This window comes from Anopheles stephensi, chromosome 2 (genome assembly GCF_013141755.1).
Source record: "Anopheles stephensi strain Indian chromosome 2, UCI_ANSTEP_V1.0, whole genome shotgun sequence".
Taxonomy (NCBI): domain Eukaryota; kingdom Metazoa; phylum Arthropoda; class Insecta; order Diptera; family Culicidae; genus Anopheles; species Anopheles stephensi.
The window spans coordinates 90,670,031-90,693,395 of NC_050202.1; the positions used below are offsets into that span (position 1 = coordinate 90,670,031).

At 46.4% G+C, this 23,365-nt stretch overlaps 1 protein-coding gene across 1 annotated transcript in view; it reads right to left on the reverse strand.

The window, feature by feature from the left end:
* The window catches only part of LOC118505159 (furin-like protease 1), a 134,049-nt gene that overhangs the window by 66,733 nt on the left and 43,951 nt on the right, over window positions 1-23,365 (reverse strand). Inside the window, exon 2 of the mRNA XM_036040553.1 lies at window positions 380-2,401. Within this exon, the coding sequence (XP_035896446.1) occupies window positions 380-1,114 (735 nt within the window). The 5' untranslated portion in view covers window positions 1,115-2,401. The remainder of the gene's footprint in view (window positions 1-379; window positions 2,402-23,365) is intronic.

Below are 23,365 nucleotides of genomic sequence, written 5' to 3' on the forward strand. Positions count from 1 at the left end.
AAGCAAAGCAAATGTGTAGGCATGTCTATGGTCAACCACGAAATTTATAGTGCCTTCCTTCGTGCGCAAAAACGGGGCAAATTTTGTTCCTGGAGTGCGTTCCTGAGCGTATTCTTACTGCTGATTTATTGGAAAATTAACCCATTCTGAGAATTTACGAATCAAACGTGTTATCGGGTAGTGAGATCGCGTTCCAATTACGATCGAAGGATAAGTAAGCAATATTCGCGAACTGAACACGCACGCACTAAAGGTGTCTAGGCATCAATAACTCCTTTTAGGCAAATAGATAAACGATATCAGAATTGCTATTCGGTCTGGCCCAATTCTAAAAATAAAATAAGAAATTAAATTCAAATTCATTTTCTTGAACACCTACCTTGCCACGATTGATGAAACCGTGCTCGGCAGCGACCCGGTCGGCCAGACCTTGCTGATCTCCGTCCGGTATGTGCACGGCCCAGTGATGTGTGAAGTGACGTGCACCGTCTAGAATCTCGTCGATTTCGTTTACGCGTAACACACCGCCCCCCTGTTCGTCACTGTTGCTGCTGCTGTTGCCGAAGATGGCCGACACGCCTAACCGAATCCCCTGGTTAACATCCCCGCTTCCACCAACGACGGCACTACCACTTCCACCACCGATCGTTACATTTTCATCACAGTTAACCGCGGAATTGATACCGCTGAATACTAAAACTAACGATAACACTAGCACTAATTGAAACTGGATGATGCGACTCCACGGAGAGGCTCGAGGATGAAGGTGATGCTGCTGCTGCTGCTGGTGCCGCGACTGTACATGCCATCGGTGGCGCCGCGAGTGTAACCCGACGCTCGGACAACTACTCCTGTCACTATCACTGCCACAGGCGGAGGAGTCTAGATCGGGTTCTGTCGGAAGCCATTGGCACTCGTGCTGGTGCAAACTTTCACTTTCACTGTTGCGATCGGCCGCGATTTGATCGTTTGATCGGTAGCTCAGAAATTCTGCTCGAGCCTGGAGCTCGACTCTAGCTGCCCGAGACCAGGGTGCATTGTGTTGTTTCCGTGCTCGTTCGCCTCCCTTCCTAACCGATTTCCGTCCGCTTTGCAGCGCAGTCTCTATAGTCATTTTGAGGCAAAAATTCTTGCTCGTCTAGGTTAATATATCGAAACCAATTACACCGTCCTCCAGCAAGCCACAACTCGCCAGCGTTACAAGCCACGAACAGACGACGACGACGACGACGAGTTCTCGCACCGGCATCAAGACCCGACAGAGAATTATTTAGATCAGAGCAGAGTAATCGTTCGCGTGATAGCAGCTGAGTACAGCTTTCCGACACTACACAAGCTCCCGACAACGGACCGCTGTTACGAGAGACTCCGGCTTAGATCATAGTGCTCCGCCGTACGATGGTTGTCCTGTCGGTAAAGATTCCTTCCAGGAACTGGGATAACTAGTCATCCAATAAGGCTAACACGGATGAGGGAATGTGGTCGAAGGCCCTTCCGAACGCTCGGCTCAACGCCGGGTCCGTTCCATTCCAAGAAATCTGTACCACGCAGCCTTACACCAGGTTTGAGCCACGGTGCGCTCCCCACTCCCCTAGTTCGTAGGGATAATCAAGATGATTTAATTAAAACATAATTATTATTAATTTCATCCCACCGTGGCTCTCGGTTCTCGATGACCTTCTTCTACCGCTTTGACTGAAGGCGATTCTCAAGTGTACCTGCGCTGGGCTGATTTATCGTGTCGATCTCGCTTCACTGCCTCTCCAGCCAAACTGCGACCCCGAACGCTCGGACTCGATAAAAAATCACACAAATTTGAGGCTAGTGCCGGGTGTTGCCAACAAGGATGTCCGCTCACAGCCACTTTTAATATTTCTTTCCCCGAGCAGCTCGGGCGCTGATAAGGCGGGCGTTCCTTCGTTTGCCTTCCGTAGCTGGACCGCACGACGACTATAAACCAGTTACGCCCAGCACAAGCACACACACACACAATCGCCGGTTCCGTTTTAATGCTCCCGTTGAATGGCGATTTCCTTATTTTCCGACCGATCCTTATCCGTTTTTAATCAATCAATTAAACGTTCCCGGGCATCGTCCGTTGCCCAGATTGTGTACGGACCAACGGATTCGCCCGATCGATGCGTCGGAAGCAAGCAAGGGCGGCTTCGTGTCTTATTAAGGATGGGTTGTCCGGATGTCTGCGATGGTGGGCAGCTTTGAAGCAGCTTGTTTTTTATCGATGTTGATGCTATTTACGATTTCTTTTCCGAGGACTTCCTTTCATCCGAAAAGGGAGGGTAGTTGCACACACACACGCACGCACGTACGCACTCACTGCACACACACACTCACATTCACTTTGCTGTTGTTGCTAATTTAATTTAAGAAAGTTCCGTCAACACTGCAGAACCATAAAAGAGGAGTAAAAGATTTAGTAGACATTACACAACAATCACAGAACAAATGGATTCGCTTTCGATTCCTGGACACTGCTCGTGCATCACGCATTCACGCAGTGTAGTAGCGTGCCTGCCCCTGTCAGTTCGTCGGACACTAATCAGTTCTTCCACACTAATCAGTTGATTGGCGGTCCGTTAGTTAATCTAGTTTATGCACAGTTCCCAGGGTTGCTCTCGACCGGCACTCGATCAATGAGTCCAGTAACACACTCTGAAGTTGATTTATCTACACCGCTTCTTGACGAACTACGTCGAGGAGTGATTTTCCGAGTTCGGCCATCTAAAAAGAAAGGAAAAAACAAACGATTGATTAGAAAAGTTTGATAATTTATGTATCAAATCTTTATCAATAAATGTTAGCATTGGTAAAAGCTAGACTATCGGATCAAACGGCCGCCGCGGATACTCATCGTCGCTAAAGTTTAGGCCATCGAATAAGAGCCCAACATTCAACATTGACCCCTCCCAGTTGTGGCATTCGGGCATAAATCGCTTAGCTACCGTGCGGCACCTATGACTTTCATTTAACGTATCGTCCTCGGTTTGTACATTCCGTTTGATTCTAGCATGCCGCACGGTTCCAGTTCCGAGGGACGCTAAGCACCTGGCTCTACATCATCAAAAGCTCGCACCGCACCGGGTGAAGTTTATTAATGAATATTGGAAAAGTTGGGTAGCCAGTGAAACTAGTCCGATTATTATTTATGACACATATCTCGGGCTCGCCAATTTTCAGGAAGTACACAGACAGATATAGGCCCCACACACACAGTGGCGATTGATGGGAAAACTAATTACCCAACATTGGATTTAACCTGCCTGCCACTGCTAACAATGCGTTCTACGCACACCCTTCAATGAACTTCAGCCGTGCATCTCCACTCGGGCACACGGGGTATGACGTACAGGAAAAGGGTTAACGGATTTGAAGGATTCGCCTTTATAGATTCGGCCTCGCTGAGTTGACGCGGGTGATAACGGTCGTGCGTGTTTGGAGCAAGCATTTCGCGAGACAGTCAGTGATGGCCGCCGTTTCCAGATATATTTTCCATTGTAATTAGAGAACCGGCCCCTTCATTTGCAATCATAATGTTATTGATATCGCGCGGCTTCGGCACACGTGCGGCGATTCGCACAAGCCAAAACAAATCACTTCTCATTAGCGAATGCCAAATGACGATGCTGCCCACATGAACTGCCGCCGCACGGTGCGATGAAGGTAAATTGTGACGTTGACACTATTATGCTGACAATTGCAGCAACACATTAATCCGGTTGACCCTAATATCCGCGTCAGCTGCACACAGCAAGCTTTGGTGCAAGTCAAGTACAAGTCACAGATCGGGAACAAAGCGAGTCGCCGCGAGACCCCCATTTACAATTATTCACAGTCGCTCGAGCTCTCACAACGGGAATTATCTCGGAATCGGAACGTTTTTCGGAACCGTATTATTGCGATACCATAGGCAATCGCCAATTGGAACAAAACGGTGGATTATGCTGTGTGCGGCAAGGTGAAAGTGAACTGTAATAGCCACGATTGTTTTACGAACACTAAGCACCATTATCGCAAGGGGCTTAAATTTGATTTCAATTTATGTTATTTACAAAATCCATTTGGAAAATTCTCCTCGCTCGCTGCTTCGGAGCTAATCCGATTAGCATTCATAAGCTCTTCGGCATGTGTTTCCCTCCGACAGAGCTGCTGCTGCTGTCCAGTAAACCGTAAACGAATATTCATCAATTTTTCATCACTTCAAGTCAAGCGATCGAAACAAAATGTGGCCTGCAGCAGCATAATAAAAACCGTCCCCACAATATCTATCATCCATGCTCTCGTACGTGTTTTGCTGTTTGTATTGAATTTAACGATCAATTTTCGGGGAAAAACTCTCTCTATCAGCATAAGTGTTTTTCTCCGACGTACTTCCGACTCCCCATCCAATATATGAACGATTATTTGTCTTCATTTACTTCACCAGACGAACCATGACTGTTCCCTTGTTTTGTTTAGCTACCTTGCATTGGTGTTGTTAAATTGATTTAAATATCTTCGGCCCACAACCGACCCCCCCAGCCCGTCTTATTTTTCATCGACACGTGGCTTTTCCCAGGAGAAACCGACAAAACCAGACGCTGCTGCTCGTTGCTCGGCGCTATTACGTGTGGGTCGAGAGTACACAAACCTCTTCCCGATTCGATGAGATGGGAACACAGCAGGAACTGGAAGGAGTATGACCACTTAAACCACAAAGCAATATTAGCTTACATTTGCTTTTGACGGTCGCTGTCAAAGAGCGTTGATGTTTTTATGTAATTTTGGCAGTCTTATTATCTAACGCTTCTAATCGATCGATTCAACTAGAGCTTCTCCTCATTATTTCACCATTTTTCGAACACAATTTCTCAAGCCTCTTTAGTCGACAGACACGATAAAACAGTTTCCAACTTCGATCGCTTGCAATGCAAATGTGGCGCGCTCGATTGGTTCAGCAAATCGTGCCTCCCCTTCTTTTCACAGTAAAATAAACAAACACCAAAAAGAAAAACCCTTTCCTTTCCAAATCCTCCGGTGGATGGTGCAGCAATACTCAAGGTGGCGATAAAAAAGGAAGCAAGAGAACAAAACAGTTCGTTTTTCCTATCACCAACTCTACACCTGAGCGCGTTAAGGATCACAGGAAGAACGAGTTTGCCCGCATCAATATGCAAACGAGCAAAGGTGGTGGTGGATTTCGCGTAGTCGTCACTTTACCCCACCGACACACACACACACATAAGCTCATCTGGTGAATTGAGTTTTCAAATGCCATTTTCCCGCTCTTCCGGCGTCCCTCGCCGCTTGGCGGGCGACTGTGCGTTTCCATCGTGCGTACAATCAGTCGGATCTCGCGCGAAGAAGAGATGTTGTGTGAAACATTATAAAATTCATGAAATTCATCCCCACGCGGTCGCTTCATCATCGCGCTCGTACATAATGCACGCCACGCCGCCGAGGATTCACGTAGGATGATGCTGCTGCTGCTGCTGCTGCTACGCCACAAGCATTATCTTATGGCCCCCGTTTACGCAGCAACGAGCTACACGCACACCTGTGATCGTGAAATTCAATCGAATCTGGTTGTGAAGAACGCAACCCGGTCCATCATCCCAGGGACCAGGGAGACACGAAGCACAACAAAAAATGGTGAAAATTATGAAACGGTCCCCAGAGTTTAATATCGCATAGAATTGAGTTGCCGCCGTTGGTACAATCTGATATTTGCTGTGTAACGATTGGATGGATGAAGGGAGTGAGAGAGAGAGAGAGAGAGAGAGAGAGAGAGAAAAATCGCTAATTTACATTCCAATGGTCCAATGATGAATCGATAGAATGGCGCACATATTTTCGAAAAAGAATTTGTAGTCCATATTGGTACCATAAATTGTAGGAACCCACAAGGAAAAAAATCCAAAATTCGTAACAATCCCCAAAATTGCTTAACAAACGCACGAAAGAATGAACAAATGAAAAACTAAACAAAAAAAACGGCCAACAATTTATGCACTGCAGCATTAATCTACGCCTTTCTCCAACAAGTCGTTACCGATGCCGAGCACGTGGAAGATTAATGGAAAAAAATATTCAAATTACGGTCCGACTACGGTACGCGTTGGCTTGGCATGCTGCTGTTGCTGGACGGCATCGCCATTATTTTTTTGCTGCTGCTGCTGATGGTCTTCTCGCCACTGACCAAACGTTTTTACCAAATGAAGATGAACTTTTCGCACTTCCCGGTGTCAGGCAAGGACAGGACATCTGCAGCCCGGCCACACATGGTCCGAATAGCCACGAGCATCGGACAGGGCATCGCCAAGGTACACAAATAATCTTACACGTTCCTGTCTGATGAGTTGACATAGCGGACGTGCCTTTGCGAATCACACTGCGAAGCACGCGACGGTGTGATCTTTGGCTGGAAGGAACGAAGAAACTGGGGCATCCCATCGCACCCATCGTAACGAATCTGGACGGGGTTTGGCTGATGGCGTTTTCTTCCAAAGAGCAAACACAAATCTGTAAAAAAGGTCCGACACTGTCGTCCATTCTGACACGTCGTGGTCCAGCTACACACATGGAACGATTGCAAGGCGACTCATCTCCGATATGGGTCCCAATATCAGGGTCCTCCTGAAAATGCCTGACCAAACCTACTGCTGCTACAGATCTCTGTCTCATACAATGGTGCATGATGATTTCTACTTCCAAGCCATTCGAGCATCATCCATCTTCCCAGAGTTGAACCGTCTTCCCATTCCGTGTGACAAACTGTTTAGTATGCTAGGGGCTGCCGAGTCCCAGAATTACGAACTCGGGGTGTTTTTCCGTTTTCAATCCTTCAAACACTGACTACTCCATTCCTGCTCCGAAAGAAGGACATCCCGAGTGCCGTTCGTCGCTTACGAGAATCCATTTGGCGTGGCGTCTCTTTGATGCGCAGGTAGGGGAGAAAAATCCAATCTTTTTCCGCCTTTGGACTGAGTGAATGTTTTGAATGCAGCAAAGGGCTGGCTACCTGAGGACCCGAATAGTAGGTGACTTAGTACGAACGCATTGGAAGGAGCAAGGGAGAGTGTAATTTAAGCAAGTAACAGTTCTACACGGAGGCTTGTTGTATTAGAGTGCATTCTGGAGGAAATTACGAAACCCATCAGCTTATTGACTGGTGCATTCGGCCGTGATTAAGGCAAACAGACCATGTATGATATGACCTGCGTTCTTCTGAGGCCTTCCAAATCCTTAGCGAAGTAATGCAATTTAAGGCTGTAATCCTGCTACTAACAACCCTGTTTTAAACAACAAATGTTGTATTTTCCACAACAAAAAACCCTGCAAGCAACCTGAGAGAGTGTGTATGTGATTAAAGTGTTCCGCGGGAAAAGCCACTGGCCAGCGCTTGAGCGCAACGTTCCGTGTCATAATTTTCATAACCCTCGACGTAAACATAAAGCGGGCGCGCGTGAAATCACGACACCCCGAAAAAGGGTACCAACACCACGGGTGCAAGGCCGTGAGCTAGTTGCGGAAAATGCTGCGGCCCCGGTGCGAAAGTGACACGCAACATTTGACATCGTATCGCGCCGTGTTCGCGTTTCGCAGCCGTTTAACGCCCAGCGACAAGGGCCGTACGCAAGGTACAGAAGTTTCCACGGAAAACCTCGTCGTCAAGTCACGCGATTAATGTAAATTTACATAACCCCGCTACCGAAAATAAGCTTGTTGAACAACAGCCGTGCCCTTCTCGCGGAAAAGGGTTGTTGTATTTTCAAATTTTGCTTCCTTGTGATCCGATGCTTCATCAACCGGCGCGCGGTTAAGATGCTGCTTCAATATTGATTTACATGATGTGACTACCGCGTAATGACGCTATTAACCATTATACTTCAACTGCAATTTGTAATACGAAACAAGTGCTGAGTGGAATCTTCTTGATGAAACGATATCATCAAGCATTACAACTTGCAACTGATTTGTGATTAAAAGTCATCCAAAATAAGGTGTTTGTAGCCATAGATTATTCAGTCCTAAACGGGAACTCGAATCCTTATCCTCAGCTTTGAAGACTTGAAGCGCATAATAGCACACACACACACACAATACCGATTGCGCTAATTAAATCAAACCTTCCCAAATTCTTAGACATCGACAGTCACAATGCAATTCCTTGGCTCCGTAAACAACATCTAAGGGTTCGACAACATACTGCCACAATTTTGACTATGTAATAGTGCATCTAGCTGCGCGACCTGAACTTCCTTCTTGTCAGGGCTCCTCTCCTAGAGCTGCGTCAGACAACGCCAAGGATCGCCCAAAATCCGTGCTTTCCCCAAAATCACAGGCGCTTCCGAGCGGAAAACTTTTCAAAGCGAAACAGCGTAACATCAGTTTGATCTCGAATGGCTAGAAGCATTCACCGCGCGTTTGGCTTTGCTGGTACGCTTGGCTAACTTGGAGCGGCTGCTGTTGGAGGAGCTTTGCTACAGATTCTGAGAAGGATGGCTGAAGGATCCAGCTGATATCTCCTGCCGGGTTCGGGATTATTTTCCCTCAACAAAAAAAAAAAAACAGCGAAGAAGCGCACTTCAAACCCGTTTTATCCGTTTAGAGCTATTTCCGTTTGATGCAGGTTTTGTCAAGTTTCATTAATGGCACATTTCATTCAGCCATTAATGTAATTGAGTTACATCAATGCGTTTTGAGCTCGATCATAATTTTTGGAGGCTTTACTTTACAATTTGGATTTAATTGAAGTTTTTATGAAGGAAACCCTCCAACTCCGTAGATACATTGTGACATAAATATATAATTTTCCCAGCCGAATGTCACGCTTCACAAATCCACCATCTTAACGATGTACTAACCTCGCTAGATGATTTCCAGTTCATTAGCAAATCTAATCCAATTATGATGAAACATTTCTTTTATGCACCGGCAAACCATTAAACGTGCAATAAAACTCGGTACCTGGTTAACCTTTAGGCCCCCCTCAGGAGCTTTACGCATCACCAGATACATTGTTACATCCGCGCACACACACACACACACGCGCTCAGGGATGACCTTCATCATCGTAATCGCCATTCAAATAAAGCTCCTGTAAGCTCCTAAACGAGCAACGAAGGATTCATCTTAACGCTTCCCAGCCGCTAACACTGCACGTCCCCTAGGGAGTGTCGTGTAAAAGTGAAAGCGCCATCCGAAAGCAGGTCACCGGGGCTGGTGTGCGCAAAGCAACCAAAACACAAATCCCATCGACAACACAACCCGCGTCGACGACGACGATGATGATGACAACAACGGTGATCCTCTGTCGACTCCCCCCTTTCGCCTTCCACTTGCCAGGCCTCTGGTGGAAGTGGGAGTAAAAACCGGACACAAATGGTGCCGAAAAGATCCGTGACGGGCCATAAAATTTCATTGCACCTTCCCTGTACCCTCCTGCCCTGCTGCTGCACGTCTCCCAGCCCCAGAGGATACAACATCTTGGGAACTCCGAAAGTGAAATCTTTTTTCCGTCAAACAGCCACACAGCTGCTTTCGGTGGTCCAGCTGTTTCCAGCTGTTCGTCGACCGCTCGGTTGCTTCTTCACGCGGGATACTTCCGATTGCTCTCGCTCGCTGAGTCGTTCCCGATTCGGCAAACGCAATTGGATTCCAATGTCCCTACGGATGCGTGGATGGAAGGGACGGCAGGACCCGCGAGCCGGGCACCGGCAACCGGAGCGACAATTTAATCTCCCGTAAGTCCCCTTAAATGGCTGCAAATGGAAATCGATATTTTCTTAACCAATTGATTGAGACGACCAAGGCGATAGAAATCGACGAGCATGGGAGACCACGGGTGGAAAATGTGCTACCCCTCTCGGCCAACCACCGAAACAGATCGGTTTTTTCGGAGCGTTATTTTCCATTTTGCCTTTGGTAATCCGGTAACGGAAATCGGTTCCTCCCTCCATGCCCTCCAATTCGTCCCCCCCAGTGGATGGGGAGGGACTTACAGCAAATGGAGAAGCAATTAAAAATTAATTTCAGATTACTTATTCATTCAACCGACGACGACGATCTTCAATACTGCACGCCGGTTGATGATGATGCTCCCCACTGGAAGGGATTTTCCGGGAGGAAAGCTGGAACAAGTGCTTGCCATCAGCTCTCCCGTTCACCGGACCTAACGCGTGTGGGTGCCAGAATATTCATGAAATCGCACGACACGAATGAAGCTGGAATTGAATGCTTTTTTAAGTGCTTAAAATACTCTTTCAATCATTTCAGGGGATGAACACCTTGAGTTGTTTCTCTTTCGACTTTTGATTCAGTTAAAAACAAATGCCGTTTAGTGATGGAAGAAATCAATCAACAGCGTCCAAATGCCAAACCCATCACTGCTTTGCCGAACTTTGATCTCCTAACGATTTATGGTGTTTTACATCGCGCCTCGCGATGGATCCTCGCGTTGATGATCTCCTACAGTCAGTTTAACTCTCACTCTCTCGTCATCCGGGAGTCCCAGACAAAAGAGAGAGAGGGCGCGAGAGAAATTAATTACCAAATCACTCCACTCAGTGCACGATGAGATGTATCGTTTTCCTATAGACCCGAAGTTCCAGAAACTGTACTGCAGCTGGAAGTTTTCCGATCCCGGCCAAATGGTAATTAATGCTGCCACGATCGTTCAAACGAGTTCAAGTCGATTGGTTCCATTTTTCAACCATCTCCTCCCAAAAAAAGCCCTTCATTTTCCAGCCTAAACAATGTACGGAAAACTAAGCGCTTCTTCCCTCGACCAAGTCTGGTTGTGTGTGGTCGTCGTATGCCTGGCCGCTAAGGGATGCTCCAGGTACTACTGCACTTCGACACAGTCTCCATTTTCTCTCGCCAATGCTCGGGCTCGGAAAAACTGACGAGAAAATAGAATTAATGAGGCTTACACTGAATGCGATGGCTTTGCCTTTGCACTTTCGCGATTAATCATAGTCAAGCTGTGTTGGCCGCCGCCCGGCTCGAGGTGAACGAACACAGCGCGGTGTGCGGTTGGCTTAGAAGAGTTTTCTTTTTCCATCCCAACGCAACTTTCGCTACCCCGTTCACCACACGGGAGGAGTGAGTCCCTGGGCGTTCGTTTAAACAGCGGACACTAATCCCCGACAGCTGACTGAGATTGGTCGAGAAGTTAACCGTGATCGATGCGCTTGCTACTGCTGAAAAATGGAAGTTTGTTTTGTATACTTTTGTTTTCGGCCCCACGTGTTACGCGAGACAGCTTTGATCCGACCACGGGCAATGGCCACAAAGTGAATGTTTGTCGGAAGAATGTTGGTGCGTACCACGCGCTCCAGCAGGAACAAATGATACCGGGGCAATATTTGTAGTACAGAGCGAGATCCAAGGCAAGTCAGCAATGTACTCCAACTCGAGCTCTCGAATTAACTTTCTTCACCGTGGGGTGGTGCCCACTAATTAATGGAAATAATCAATCATACTGCTACTGGCGTTGTCTATTTGTTCCAGCGATTCTTCCAAGAGACGCTCGGCCAGTGAGGGTTGAGGAAAATTCGTATATCATTAATTGTTTGGTGTGCCTGGCGCTGTTAGACATTTGATTTCAATTTACGATAATGTGGTTCGGCGTTGAAGTAATAATGATAAATGGTAAATCGGCGTTCTTTGCATGGGTCGTCAGGAAGGATTCATTGGCGTACACAAGAACATAACAATATCCTCGCAGACTCACAGTCTGTGTTAGCAAGATTGCCTTCGTTCTATGAGCTAATAAAATTGAAATTGTATCTGGCAAGACTCCACACATTGGATCTCGTCATATTGATCTGCCATTAAATTAAGAAACATTTATATTCATAGATTTACACTCGACGCTCTCTCCATGCGAAGTGGAAAACAACTCGCCTACATTTCGCCCTGTTCTACTTGAACTCTATCATCTCCGCAGAAGCGTTGTAGTAATAAAAGCATCGAGTACATTCGATAAACGGGTAAACACGGAAACCAGAAGTGGGTTCCATAACAGTCCCACCAGTAGGGCTAAAAAGGACATCAAATTTCGCGATAAAAATACATTTTATGCAGCACATACGCTACTTGCGCTATATAGCTTGCTTTTTTGTCGGGGGACGACATCAGCAGATGTGACCATGACAGCGCCAACGTTTGTCTAAATACTTCATAAAACGTAAAATCCTTTAACCCTACTACTCGGGGACGCTGTATGGTGAAATAAAGCCGATCATCGATTTTTGACACTTGCCCACGGTTGAAGACTGGCATCGAAAAGGGATGGTCGTAAAATTTAATGACAGAGTGCTTGAAGGGAAAGGTAATAAAAAAAGGACAGCTAAATAGGAATCAGTGTGGCACGAAATGGGATATATATGCGTGAACACTATTGGATTATTTTGAGTGTTCTTCCAACAATGTTCAGTGAAAGCCATTCCGAACACAGAAAATATTTAAACAAAAATTTAAATTTGAAGAGTGGGTTGATCACGTCATGAGAATGCCACCGAACGCTCCAGGTCCCATTAAATCCTTCTACAACACTCCCTAAAGTCGGGGCTCGTCTTAGAGTAGAAGTGACTGACGGACAGGTAAGTAAGTAAGATTTGTAACTGGAATGAGCCGTCATTACTCAAATAAAGTAATAACAATTCATTCGACCTTAATTGCATTATTGCCCCACTCATCAACTTTATTGAAACGATTTTCTCCAGCTCTTTTTACAATTCATAATTAATCAAGCAAATTGTGTAGCAAGTATTCCTCCTGATATAAAACAACAAACAGTTTAATTGTGATCATTAAAACTTTATCAACGCACCAAATGTGTTCCGCTCCAAGGAACTGGCACACACACACACAACTCGTCCACGCATCCAATTCCAATTGCCAAACGATTTAATTTAAATTAACCTCCTAGCTAAGGTACCGTCGAGAGGCTTGAAAACCGGTGGCTGAGCGAATATGGCTGTTGATTTTACCACTTACGGCTACACACGAGATCCGGCCAAATAAACAGACCGACACCAACAACTCACGCCTTTATGGCACTGGAAGCCGCAATCCTCCACAAAACAATCCGTTCTTATCGGATGTTGTTTATTGCAAAAACAAACAACCAGAAAAAAAAGTTCCCCCGTAACGGTGCGTACATCGAAACCTAACCTAAGGTAGTTCGTGTAGAAACCAACAAAAGCAACCGGGGGGATAGATCCCCAACCGGAAGAGCAGTGTACAGCACCGAATAGCCCGGCCATCAATTACGCGCTTAATTTCCTTCTCCTCGCAAAGACATATCCTTCCGCATTTCGCTAGTCGGACGGACGCGCTTCCAAGCTTTCGCTGCTGATCCTCCATTATGACCCGAGTTTGGCACGTTGATGACCTCAGCATCGTCCAGAAAGCCATCGACGACGACGACGACGACGACCGCTGCCCAGAGAAGCCCCTTTATATCATTCGTTAACTTTTGCTGCTACTGCTTGGCTAGGGACATTGGATGAAGTTGGTTGGACAGTTGGTATTCTTAGACCAGCACCATACTGCTGGCGGAACGTGTTAACGCGCTAGCCTGGCGTAGTTGCAGCAGCCACACACACCACTTGAGTGTCCGTACTTCAGCTCACTCACGATAGCCGTAAACATTGCCCTCTGTGTCCTCCTGGCTCGAGGACGTGCGGGATTAAGTCGCTACACGCTGCACTCGATAACTCTCACCTCTCGCCGGCCACCATCCGACCCGAAGCTGAACTTTTGCTCTCCACCCGCTTCAGAGCACACAAAACCACACCGCACAGCGTACAGCGATCGGCGAAGCCTACGACAAGGAACTACTGTACTTGTACGGAGCACACGGCAGGATTCTAGCGCGATTCGTCCACACCAAAAATCCACAGTTTTCACACTTATCCGGCCTTCTTAAAAAACCCTGCGGGAGCAAAAACACAAAACCGTTCCACTCGAATGTAGAGAAACCTTTTCCTTCTTGTTCGGGATGTACAATAACACCCCAACAGGAGGAAAAAAATATCCGCTGCCCTGAACACAACCGAGAACACTTTCGAGAGCGCTCAGTGTGTGCGGCGGTCGGTGTGAGGATTTTTTTTTTTTATTATTTCTGCCCGACCTAACCCGCGGCCCGAAGAAATCGGTGTAAAGTGTGATAATCGTAAAAACGTTTGATAGAAACCAACACTGCAGCAGCAGCGTTCGTCCAAATAATGCCGACTTTTGGGGTCGCTTTTTTTGCGCTTGGTGCAAATCTTCCTCCCAAAACCTCAGCAGCGCAATCTAGCCCGAACGCAGGGCTCTTAAAATATTGGTTAAGCAGCTGGAATTGTGCAAGCCGTGCACAAAAGATAGAAAGGTGGTGCTGTTTTCTTTGAAATTTTATGCTCTAGGTATGGGTATAAATTCACCTATCGAAGCTCTTCGACAAGCTCCTGGCTGACGTTAAACTTTTGCTTCTATAATCCAGCTTAAATTAAACAACTATTCGCCTTGTGCAGTAAATATAATCAAGATATTGAAGATATCACCAAACACAATCAATGCAAAATGTTTACCCACCTGCGCCCAGCCAACAGTGTCATCCCGGTTTTTAGTGTCTTCCCATACGGGCGTCCCATACGGGTGGCATGTTTTCATTTCACTTACCAACTCGCAGGCGAGCAACTTTAAACTAACAAAACCTTGCGCTTTTGTTTAGTTTAGCTTGCTTGCTTACACGAGCAGCTCTTCGTGCAGCCGTTTCGCTGCAGTCATCCGCAAACCAAACGATACGACCAATATCCAAAAGGTCATACCGACGATTGCTGCTTCCGGCAGAGAGAATACGTTGGAGACATCCGGACAATGGAGCTAGGTGGTAGTAGGCCACGTGGATATGGGACCGATGTGACTCCGGATACTGCCAATCGATGGCTCCCGGACCCGGAATGACCATTTAAGAAATTGCTTGTTGACCACAGTCAACTCGTGTTACTTCCTTCTTGCACGATGTACAACACAACACAACACAAATATTTGGCTTGTGATGGGACTCCGGAGGGAGGCAACCGGGGAGTAACGGTGCCGTACCCATCCAAAGATGCACTTGACCATCGCTACAAGATGGAACATTCCTTGACAATAGCTTAGCTTAAGAGATACAAGACATTCGAAGGACTTTTTTCCACAAGTTTGAACAACAATTTGCGAAATAGAATCGTCTGGTAGAAAAACATTCTTGTGTACTTCACTGTATCCATGCAAATCACGTCGGGTCTCTCCGGGGGCACTTTAAGATGGCACATGATGCCCCGTCGCTATCTTTTACGGTTGGCGTAATGTGGGGATCACCATACCGGAACTAAAGTTGTATGCCCAGGACCCAGGCACAGACCAAAAAACATAAACATAACCTGCCTGAATCAGAGCAGAAAAACTAACGAAACCTAGCGACATAAACAAACCAAACAGTCCTTGGGACAAGCACACCGCCACCAACAAATCGGCTGTAAACATAACTTCTTCCTCCTTCCTTCACGTCTTAACAGTTCCATCCCATTGCTCTCTGGAGATGTGTGCTTTAGAATATCTTCTTCCCATTCTACTCAAGACATCCTCCGCTTCGGTTGATTCTCAACCCAAAATCGACATCACCACCGTACAAGCATGTTTAACATGTCTCTCCGTCTGCCGACGAGTTGGAATGTAAGGAACGAAGCCAAAACATAACTTACATTTGCAGCAATGTAGTGTGGTAGCCTTTTTTCCTGGTTCTTACGAGCTAGTTATGGACCACAATCAGTTCCTCTTAATCTGGCCAAACATGGTGTAAAATGTTGGCTTTAATGTAACATTTATGAACAGTTTCGAACAGCGTTAATATCCTGGGTGCGCGTTGTGTGGGCACACCAACATTAATCTTATTCCGATAAGCCCCAAGACGCGTTCACATTGTTTCTAATACTACTGAGCGCAAATGGTCCAATTTTGGGACCCGTCAGTGGTTTATGATCCGCCAACACCCGCACGCAATCTGCCTATATCGAGCCGACCCGTACGGAAAGCGGGTCGAACATTTTCAAGCACCGCGCCATACAAATTGATGATAAAACGATAAACTTTTACATGTGCCGCTCGTAACGATACCGGCTCTGATGATGCTTTAAATTGTGCCGTGGACTTACGCACAGCTTAGCTCAGAATGGATCAATCTGGATTGCAGACAACGGACGAAACGGGGGAAAAAAACCTTCTCACGAGCTTTCCACGAAAATCGCAAAGAGAACACAGAGAGCTCCGAAGCTTCATTCACAACACCATGGCGAAGAAGGCGTTCTGGCGCGCTACCATAGCAGGCTAGGAAATTTGCGTCTAATTTCAATTTTCCAAACCAACTTTTAATGTTGCGCGATAAAATTAATGTCGACCGTATATAGGAGCAGCGCGGGTGCATCATTATATCCTAGGCGCCGGATATCGTCTTCTCAGCCTGGAAGATAATGCCCTAACCACAGCCTAATAACGGTGTCTGTGCGCGAAATGCCATTAAAAATAAGCTTAAGAAAAGTTTATTTCGAGCTAAAATTGTCAGAAACATTTTCCTTCTTTCGCACGCCCTCGGCTCGGAAGAAGCGGCTCCCTAAATGTAAGCAAACACTCATTCCTGCGTCGACCAAGAAACCCTGGCACCGGGCACCAGAGACTCTCATGTACGCAAACAATGTTGCAGCAAACATTGGCAGCGGAGAACGGTACGCACGCAGCATTACAAACCACCACCACCACAATGACGAATGGTCATTAAACCCCCCTTCTGTTTTGCTCGACTATGATAGGGTTGAAGGAAATGCGGTACTCCTGCGCTCGGTGGAATTCTTTCCGCCGGTACTAATGCAGTCGCGCCTTACCGAGGAGATAAAAGACTGACCCGGGCGAGCGGGCGAGCGGGCCGGTCATAGCGAGCATGAGAAGCGCACACACTTACAAAAAGGCCAACACTTCCTGTCCGCGGTTTCCGTCGCAAAGCAGCTAAACACCGCCCGGGAAGCAGAAGAAGAAGCGGCGCGAGTTCTACCATTTGCCATTTGTATGCTTTCCGCCTGGTTGGTAAATGTTTGTGTCCGACCGTCCTTCTCGCGATCGCATAAATACCTCACGTAATAATTCAATTACTGTTTCCGCAGTGACCATCGCCACCGAATGGATCGCCACCGTACTGGTCGAGAGATGAAGTAAACAGTGGCCAGAATATGGTTTGTCTACCAATTGGTGCCAACCGGGAACGCTTTGCGGTAACGCAATTTCGCACAATGAGCTCCAAAGTGCGGTGCGGCATAAAGCGGGAGCTAATACGCGCGGTTTCGGATCGTTGTAAAAGTGATCCCACATCAACAGCTTGGAGTAGACGAAACGATGTAACAACCCATTTCCTGACGTTGTGTCGCACTTTTGCAGGTGTAACTCATCGGTCCACTTCTAGGAAATCCATCGCTTCGATCTGGCCGGATCTTACCTGGTGGGAGAGAAAAACAGAAACAAATTCATTAATATTAATTTTCCAGCTTATGATGTTCGGTCTGATCCGGCGGCGGTCACCCGTTGGATCGGTGTCACACCGCACCACGGAGCAAACGGAACAACGGAAGACACCACGCTCTGGCCCCGTGAAGAAAGAAAAATGCCTCGTTTCGTTTTGTGTGTCAGTCGGTTCCGGTGGTGCGGGGCGTAGTTTTTCCTACACTTTTTTATTGAAATAAAAATCCATTATAGCGGGTCGTTGTTACTTTTTGCCTACAGATGCACAGAGGCAAAGCAACGGAAACTGAAACCGAACCGAGAACCCCCAAAGCGACCACGCTAGATGAGTAAATATTAAATTCAAAAGAACTCTTCGCAGCAGCACAAAAAAACACCGTACGCATCTCGGCCGTGCTGTTCTAACGGGGAGGATACTGGATGCCAACTCGCCCCCCCCCCCCCCCCCCACCACAAACAAAGGAGGTAAAGCGATCCGGAAGCGGAACCGGATACCAAGAGCGAACCAGGGGGGAAACATATTTTCTAAGCAGCGCTTTCTTTGCTTTCGCTCCAACACCGGGTGGTCACCACCACCACCGGACCGGCGGGTGTACTACGACGAAGCAGCACACAATAATGGTGCAGTTTCGAATTAGCATAGATATGAAAAAACTCCTTGAACTTTCACACGCTTTTCGCACAGCAATGGCGATGTTTTAACCGTAACTGACTTTTGACTGGATATTAAGGAACTCTCTTCACCGTGTACACCGGCGTAAAGGACTGTCACCCGTTGTCTCTCTCTCTCTCTCTTTCGCTGTTCCTTACGAGCTAAGAAGGTAAAAGGCTGCGAAATTCGTCATTTGCATCGGGCTAAGGTAAAACCCCCCAGGCGGGTACACGGGTAACAGCAATCAAACGGGACGCAATACGGGGTGTTAAACTTCCATAAATTTGCAATTCCAATCACTCTTCAGCTGTTCTACTGTCACTTCATAACTCGTGCTGCTTAAAGGCACTAAAGAAGTAAGGCGCTGAGAAGGTGCTGACACGCTTATTTGTTTCCGCTCAACATTCATAATTGACGAATTTTGCTCAGCAAACAAACAGTTAATTCCCACTTCAGTAACGATTACTGTGGAGCGTAAAGTTAGTTTTATAAGTGATATTATTAAATTTATACCTAATAATTAAATCCTTTAACCACTAAAGTAACACTTATCAACAAAATAAATTTGTCTAAAAGGACAATAAAATAATCCAGCTCAAAAACATAATAGAAAGCGAATTGAAAATGAGACTAATGAACAAGATGAAACAGAAAATCATGAAAAAGGAAGACTGAAGAAGTTAAAAAAAAAAACTATAAATCAGAGTAGTAAACGAATAGAAATAAATGAACAAAAGTAAACAATCTTATGAATATGGAAAGGGTAAAAACGAATATTACAGGGTTTTTCAGTTGATAAGACAATAGCATCTATTTTTATGGCAGGTTTTTTTTGATGAAATGGCAAACAAAGCCAGTTGATATGGAAACAGCTTCAGATCATAGTGCAATCAAATACCTTTTATTGTAATATTCTCAGATCATATTGTTATAGTAGCCGTTGATATTGCACGCACTTACCCGAGCGCTGAAAGGACGTGTACAATATCAACGGCTACTATGACAATATCATCTGAGAACATCACAATAAAAGATTTGATTTGCCTGTCATACGAAGCCGTTTCCATATCAACTAGCTTTGTTTGGCATTTCATCTCAGAAGACCGCCATAAAGATGGAAGCTATTGCCTTATCAACTGCCTTTATATTGTTCTTTAAACCGGGCACGCAAAGGTAAAAAATGTATGGTATATTTCAAATAAATTTAGTTTTTATTTTTTATTTTGTCAACCTTCTACTGCAACGAAAAGTTCTATAAACTGAACACGAAAAACATTTTAATTCAATAAATGTAATAGTATTTTCCGCCATGTCTGTAAACTATAAGTACATTACATTCATTACAGGAAAATAAAGTTTTGCGCCATCCATTTTCCTTTTTAAAGCAACTGCGCCAAAGTTTTTCCACAGGCACGTTGAAAGGTACTGACGACAGCCATCACTGATAAACGCAGTGCGTCCTACCCACGAACCACGAAAGACCAAGAGCAACATCGTTTACCAACTTTCCCCGCCCCAGCTCTACACCTTGCCTCACCCGGCGCGACCCGTTTGCTGATAATGAACATGGCCGATAGGGAGACAGAGAGAATCACATAATTAACTCAGTACATCAACAAATGCAGTATTTGCATAGAAACACCATCAGACAAGGTTCGACTCTACTTGCGGCAGCGTTTATGTGGGGCCGGTCGCATCTGCCGTGTGTGGGGCATCTGTTGCGGTGACGCACCGCCAATGCTTGCTTGGAAACATCGAAACAAATTCAAAACCATAACAGACCTGACGATGATGATGATGTTGAGCAATGACCACCAGCAGCAGCAGCAAACCGCCTTCGCACCAGACAGAAAGGCGAGTCGTGCTGGCGTTCTCTTGCTCGACCCAACGACGTTGGCAAACCGTCCGACAGGTGGTGTTGCGCATAATAGAAGGAAACCCGGCAATGCGAGAAGCTGAATGGGAAAATCATTTTCAAAATAAAATGTTTCACCAGGGCGGCTCTTCAATAATGGTGCCGATGGTTTGGTGGTTTGGTGAGCACTGCAAAATATATCAGCGACGGTTCCACAGAACTCTCACCCACATTCACACTCCCAAGACCTCGCTGGTCCCTCCTAGACCACCATCTCCTCTAGCCGCAGTTTTATTAAATTGGGCGCATTTGTGAATATTCCCCCAACGGAACCGCGGCAGGTTAATGAGAACCGTGCGAGCCCCCGGATGCGCCCGGTTTGAGCTTTCATAGCGAACCCCGGCGAGCGGATGGTTGCTGGCCGTTTTACCCACCAACACCCAGCAAATAACAATATTTGACACCTAAAAAATACAAACACAGGACCTTCAATTAACGAGACCTCCGAAACTCCGACCGAGGATAAGCTGCATCACCCGACCGGAGCCGGCCCGGAGCCTACAGCCGGCCGTGCGGCACAAAAACGCAAGCAACCAAAATTTGCAGCCCGCTTGTATTTGCCAAACTGGCGTTGCTGTTTTGAAGGGTGGCGGCTTTTTGCAGTGGATCAGTGAAATAGTAGCAACCGCACCCGCTAGCCACGACCGATGATGATGCATGGTGCTGCAGGCAGGGCGCGAGAACGCAACGCACATTAGTGACGGCACAACATTCGGACGTTAGAAACGGCGTGGTTTTCGCGCGAATCGTGCGGTGGGCACCGGGTGGTTTGTTGAATAATTTAGAAGCCTCCGCCGTTACGGGCGACCGGTCGGCCGAAAAACCAACGCCATTTGCACTCGCCCAGACGTCCTTCGGTCGGTCAAGAATGGTGGCATAACTTTCATCACCTACACAGACGGCTCACGGCACGTCTCGGTTAAAGGTATGCTCACGATGGATAAAATTTATCACCTATAGGCCACACCACGACCCGGGTTGATAAGATATCATTAACGGTGATGTGGTCGCCTAGGGATAGGACCGATGATTGTGGCGATCATTGTGCAGTGAGAGATGGAGCAAATTTTGTACAAGATCGGAAGAAGTTATGGTTGCTGTGAGGATTCTTGTGCAGTGTCCTTTTCTCTACTAGAACTTAACACACTTCAGCTGGCCTTTGAGCTTGTACTGATTATCAGTTTCCCTGAAATTTTGACTCAGAATAAACCGTCGTGGCGTTTAGGGTACGGCTTGAATTGGCTTTTGATGCATTTTCACAATCCCCAACTTCTACATATCCTTGTCTAGTGGTTCCATTTTAGTTCTTGTCAGTAGTTCTTGTCTTGGCTAGATCAATTTCTCACGTGGATATACTATTATACTAGGGTTCATGTCTTGACTAAGTACATTAGCTGATATATGGATATTTTATAGTTACCTATCAGGGATGTCATCTAGCATACGTGAATGAGCGCTCAATTCGTCTTCAGCAATTGTGGATCGCTCGAAATGGTGTTTACACGCGTGATTTAACAGCTCCGCCATTAATAATACAACCGGCAAGGTCTGTAAAATATCTGTTATACACCGTCGTAAACGCTCGTTAACAACATTGCATAGGAAAACACAATCGAACAGAGCAAATACACAATGAAACGATAAACAACGATCATGCTCTATTTAGCTTCTTTCTATCGTTTTCACTTTTGTTCATGCCTCCCAGCCCCAGCCACGATTGCGTAACCGATGTCTTGTGCGGTGGCTGTGGACAGAAAGTGAAATCAAGTATGTACCGTCGGCACACTCGTTTGCAAAACGTTTTCCTTGTTTCGGTATCGATATTTAATCACTGTCGGAAGGTGGGAGGGGGGTTCGCGATGCCAAAAATCAACGACCGTGATCGAACCGAGCGATGCGATCATCCGACCGAAGAAAACTGAGCCCGTCCGTCGGCTGGTGAGTGGATTTCCGACTGCTGCCCGCAATAGTGGCAATATAGTGGCGCTTCATGGTCAGTAGTCCATCATCGGGTTTCTTTCCATACGTTCTCATAAAATGGACGGCCCTTTCTCCTTAGCTATGAACTGATGCAACGAGACAGCCACAGCTACGGAAGGTTGGCGATGCATTGTCTAGGCATCACGCAGAGCAGTATGCTCCACAGACAATAACGAAGATTATTTCCAATGACTAGGAATTAAAATTCTTTACCTCCCCATGCCCTTCAAACTCCATCTGAATCTCAATCGTGTATAATCAATTTCACTCTTCCCGGTGAAAGTTTCACCAACTTTTAAACCAATATTCAACTGCTAAAGCTCGCCCCATTGTCGGTATTCCGAGTTGCGAGTGGTAAAGAAAACATCGTCACCATTACCCTTCTGGCGGTTTGACACAAAGGACGAAAATAAAGAAATCGGTTGGCGAATAAGTTCAAATTCCTGCACGCAATTTTCTGCGTCCAGTGTCGTCCTTTCCGATCGTCGCCAGATTCGCTCCGTTCGGTGCGGGAAATACAAAAGGAAGCAGAACGACGCCCGACCCCTTTTCCATTGAGCATTTTGCCATTGTGCAAAGTCCTTCGAACTATTTGAAAACTCAATTAAAATAACCCTTCCTGGGGGCGGGAAACCACAGTGCCACCGCCAACCGAGGCTCTCGCCAACCACCAGCGAGTCTGGCGTCTGGTTTGTCGATAGAGCATAACGTCCGCGCGCGTATCCATGATGGCCATTCGCTCAACACGCTTTCTTCAAATTCGGCTTCCAAAATCGCCAACCGATTGTTTTCTGTTGTGACTTTTGCCTCGCGTACTTTTTGGCACTGGTCTCTCGCCAGCAACTGCCTATAGCTTTTGACCTTCATTTAGCCTTGACAGAGTGGACCAACTTCCCACTGCACTTGTGGTTGTGTTTTCTTTCCTTCCTACCTCGAGCTTAATCGCCATAAACTCTAGCGGCCTCTGACAAGCTGTCACTAAACCCGTCATCCGGTAATGAGAAATTAAAAGCCCGCGCGGGAATGTTTGGTTCGAGAAATTTGAATGACATGAAAGAATTCTGCATGGAAAATCCATTTCCGCGGTAGCAAACAAAAACAGCTAATAGTGCAGCTAGCTACTAGCACTTTCTCGTTCTCATAATGCGGTCATAAGCTTCGTGCAGCGCAAATCGTGGTCACAACAAACAACAACGACCACTCCGTTTCACGCCCGACTAGTTCCAGCTTCAATTTCCCTCACGAAACACTTTGCGAATTTTTTCCCGTTTTTCGGTAAAGCA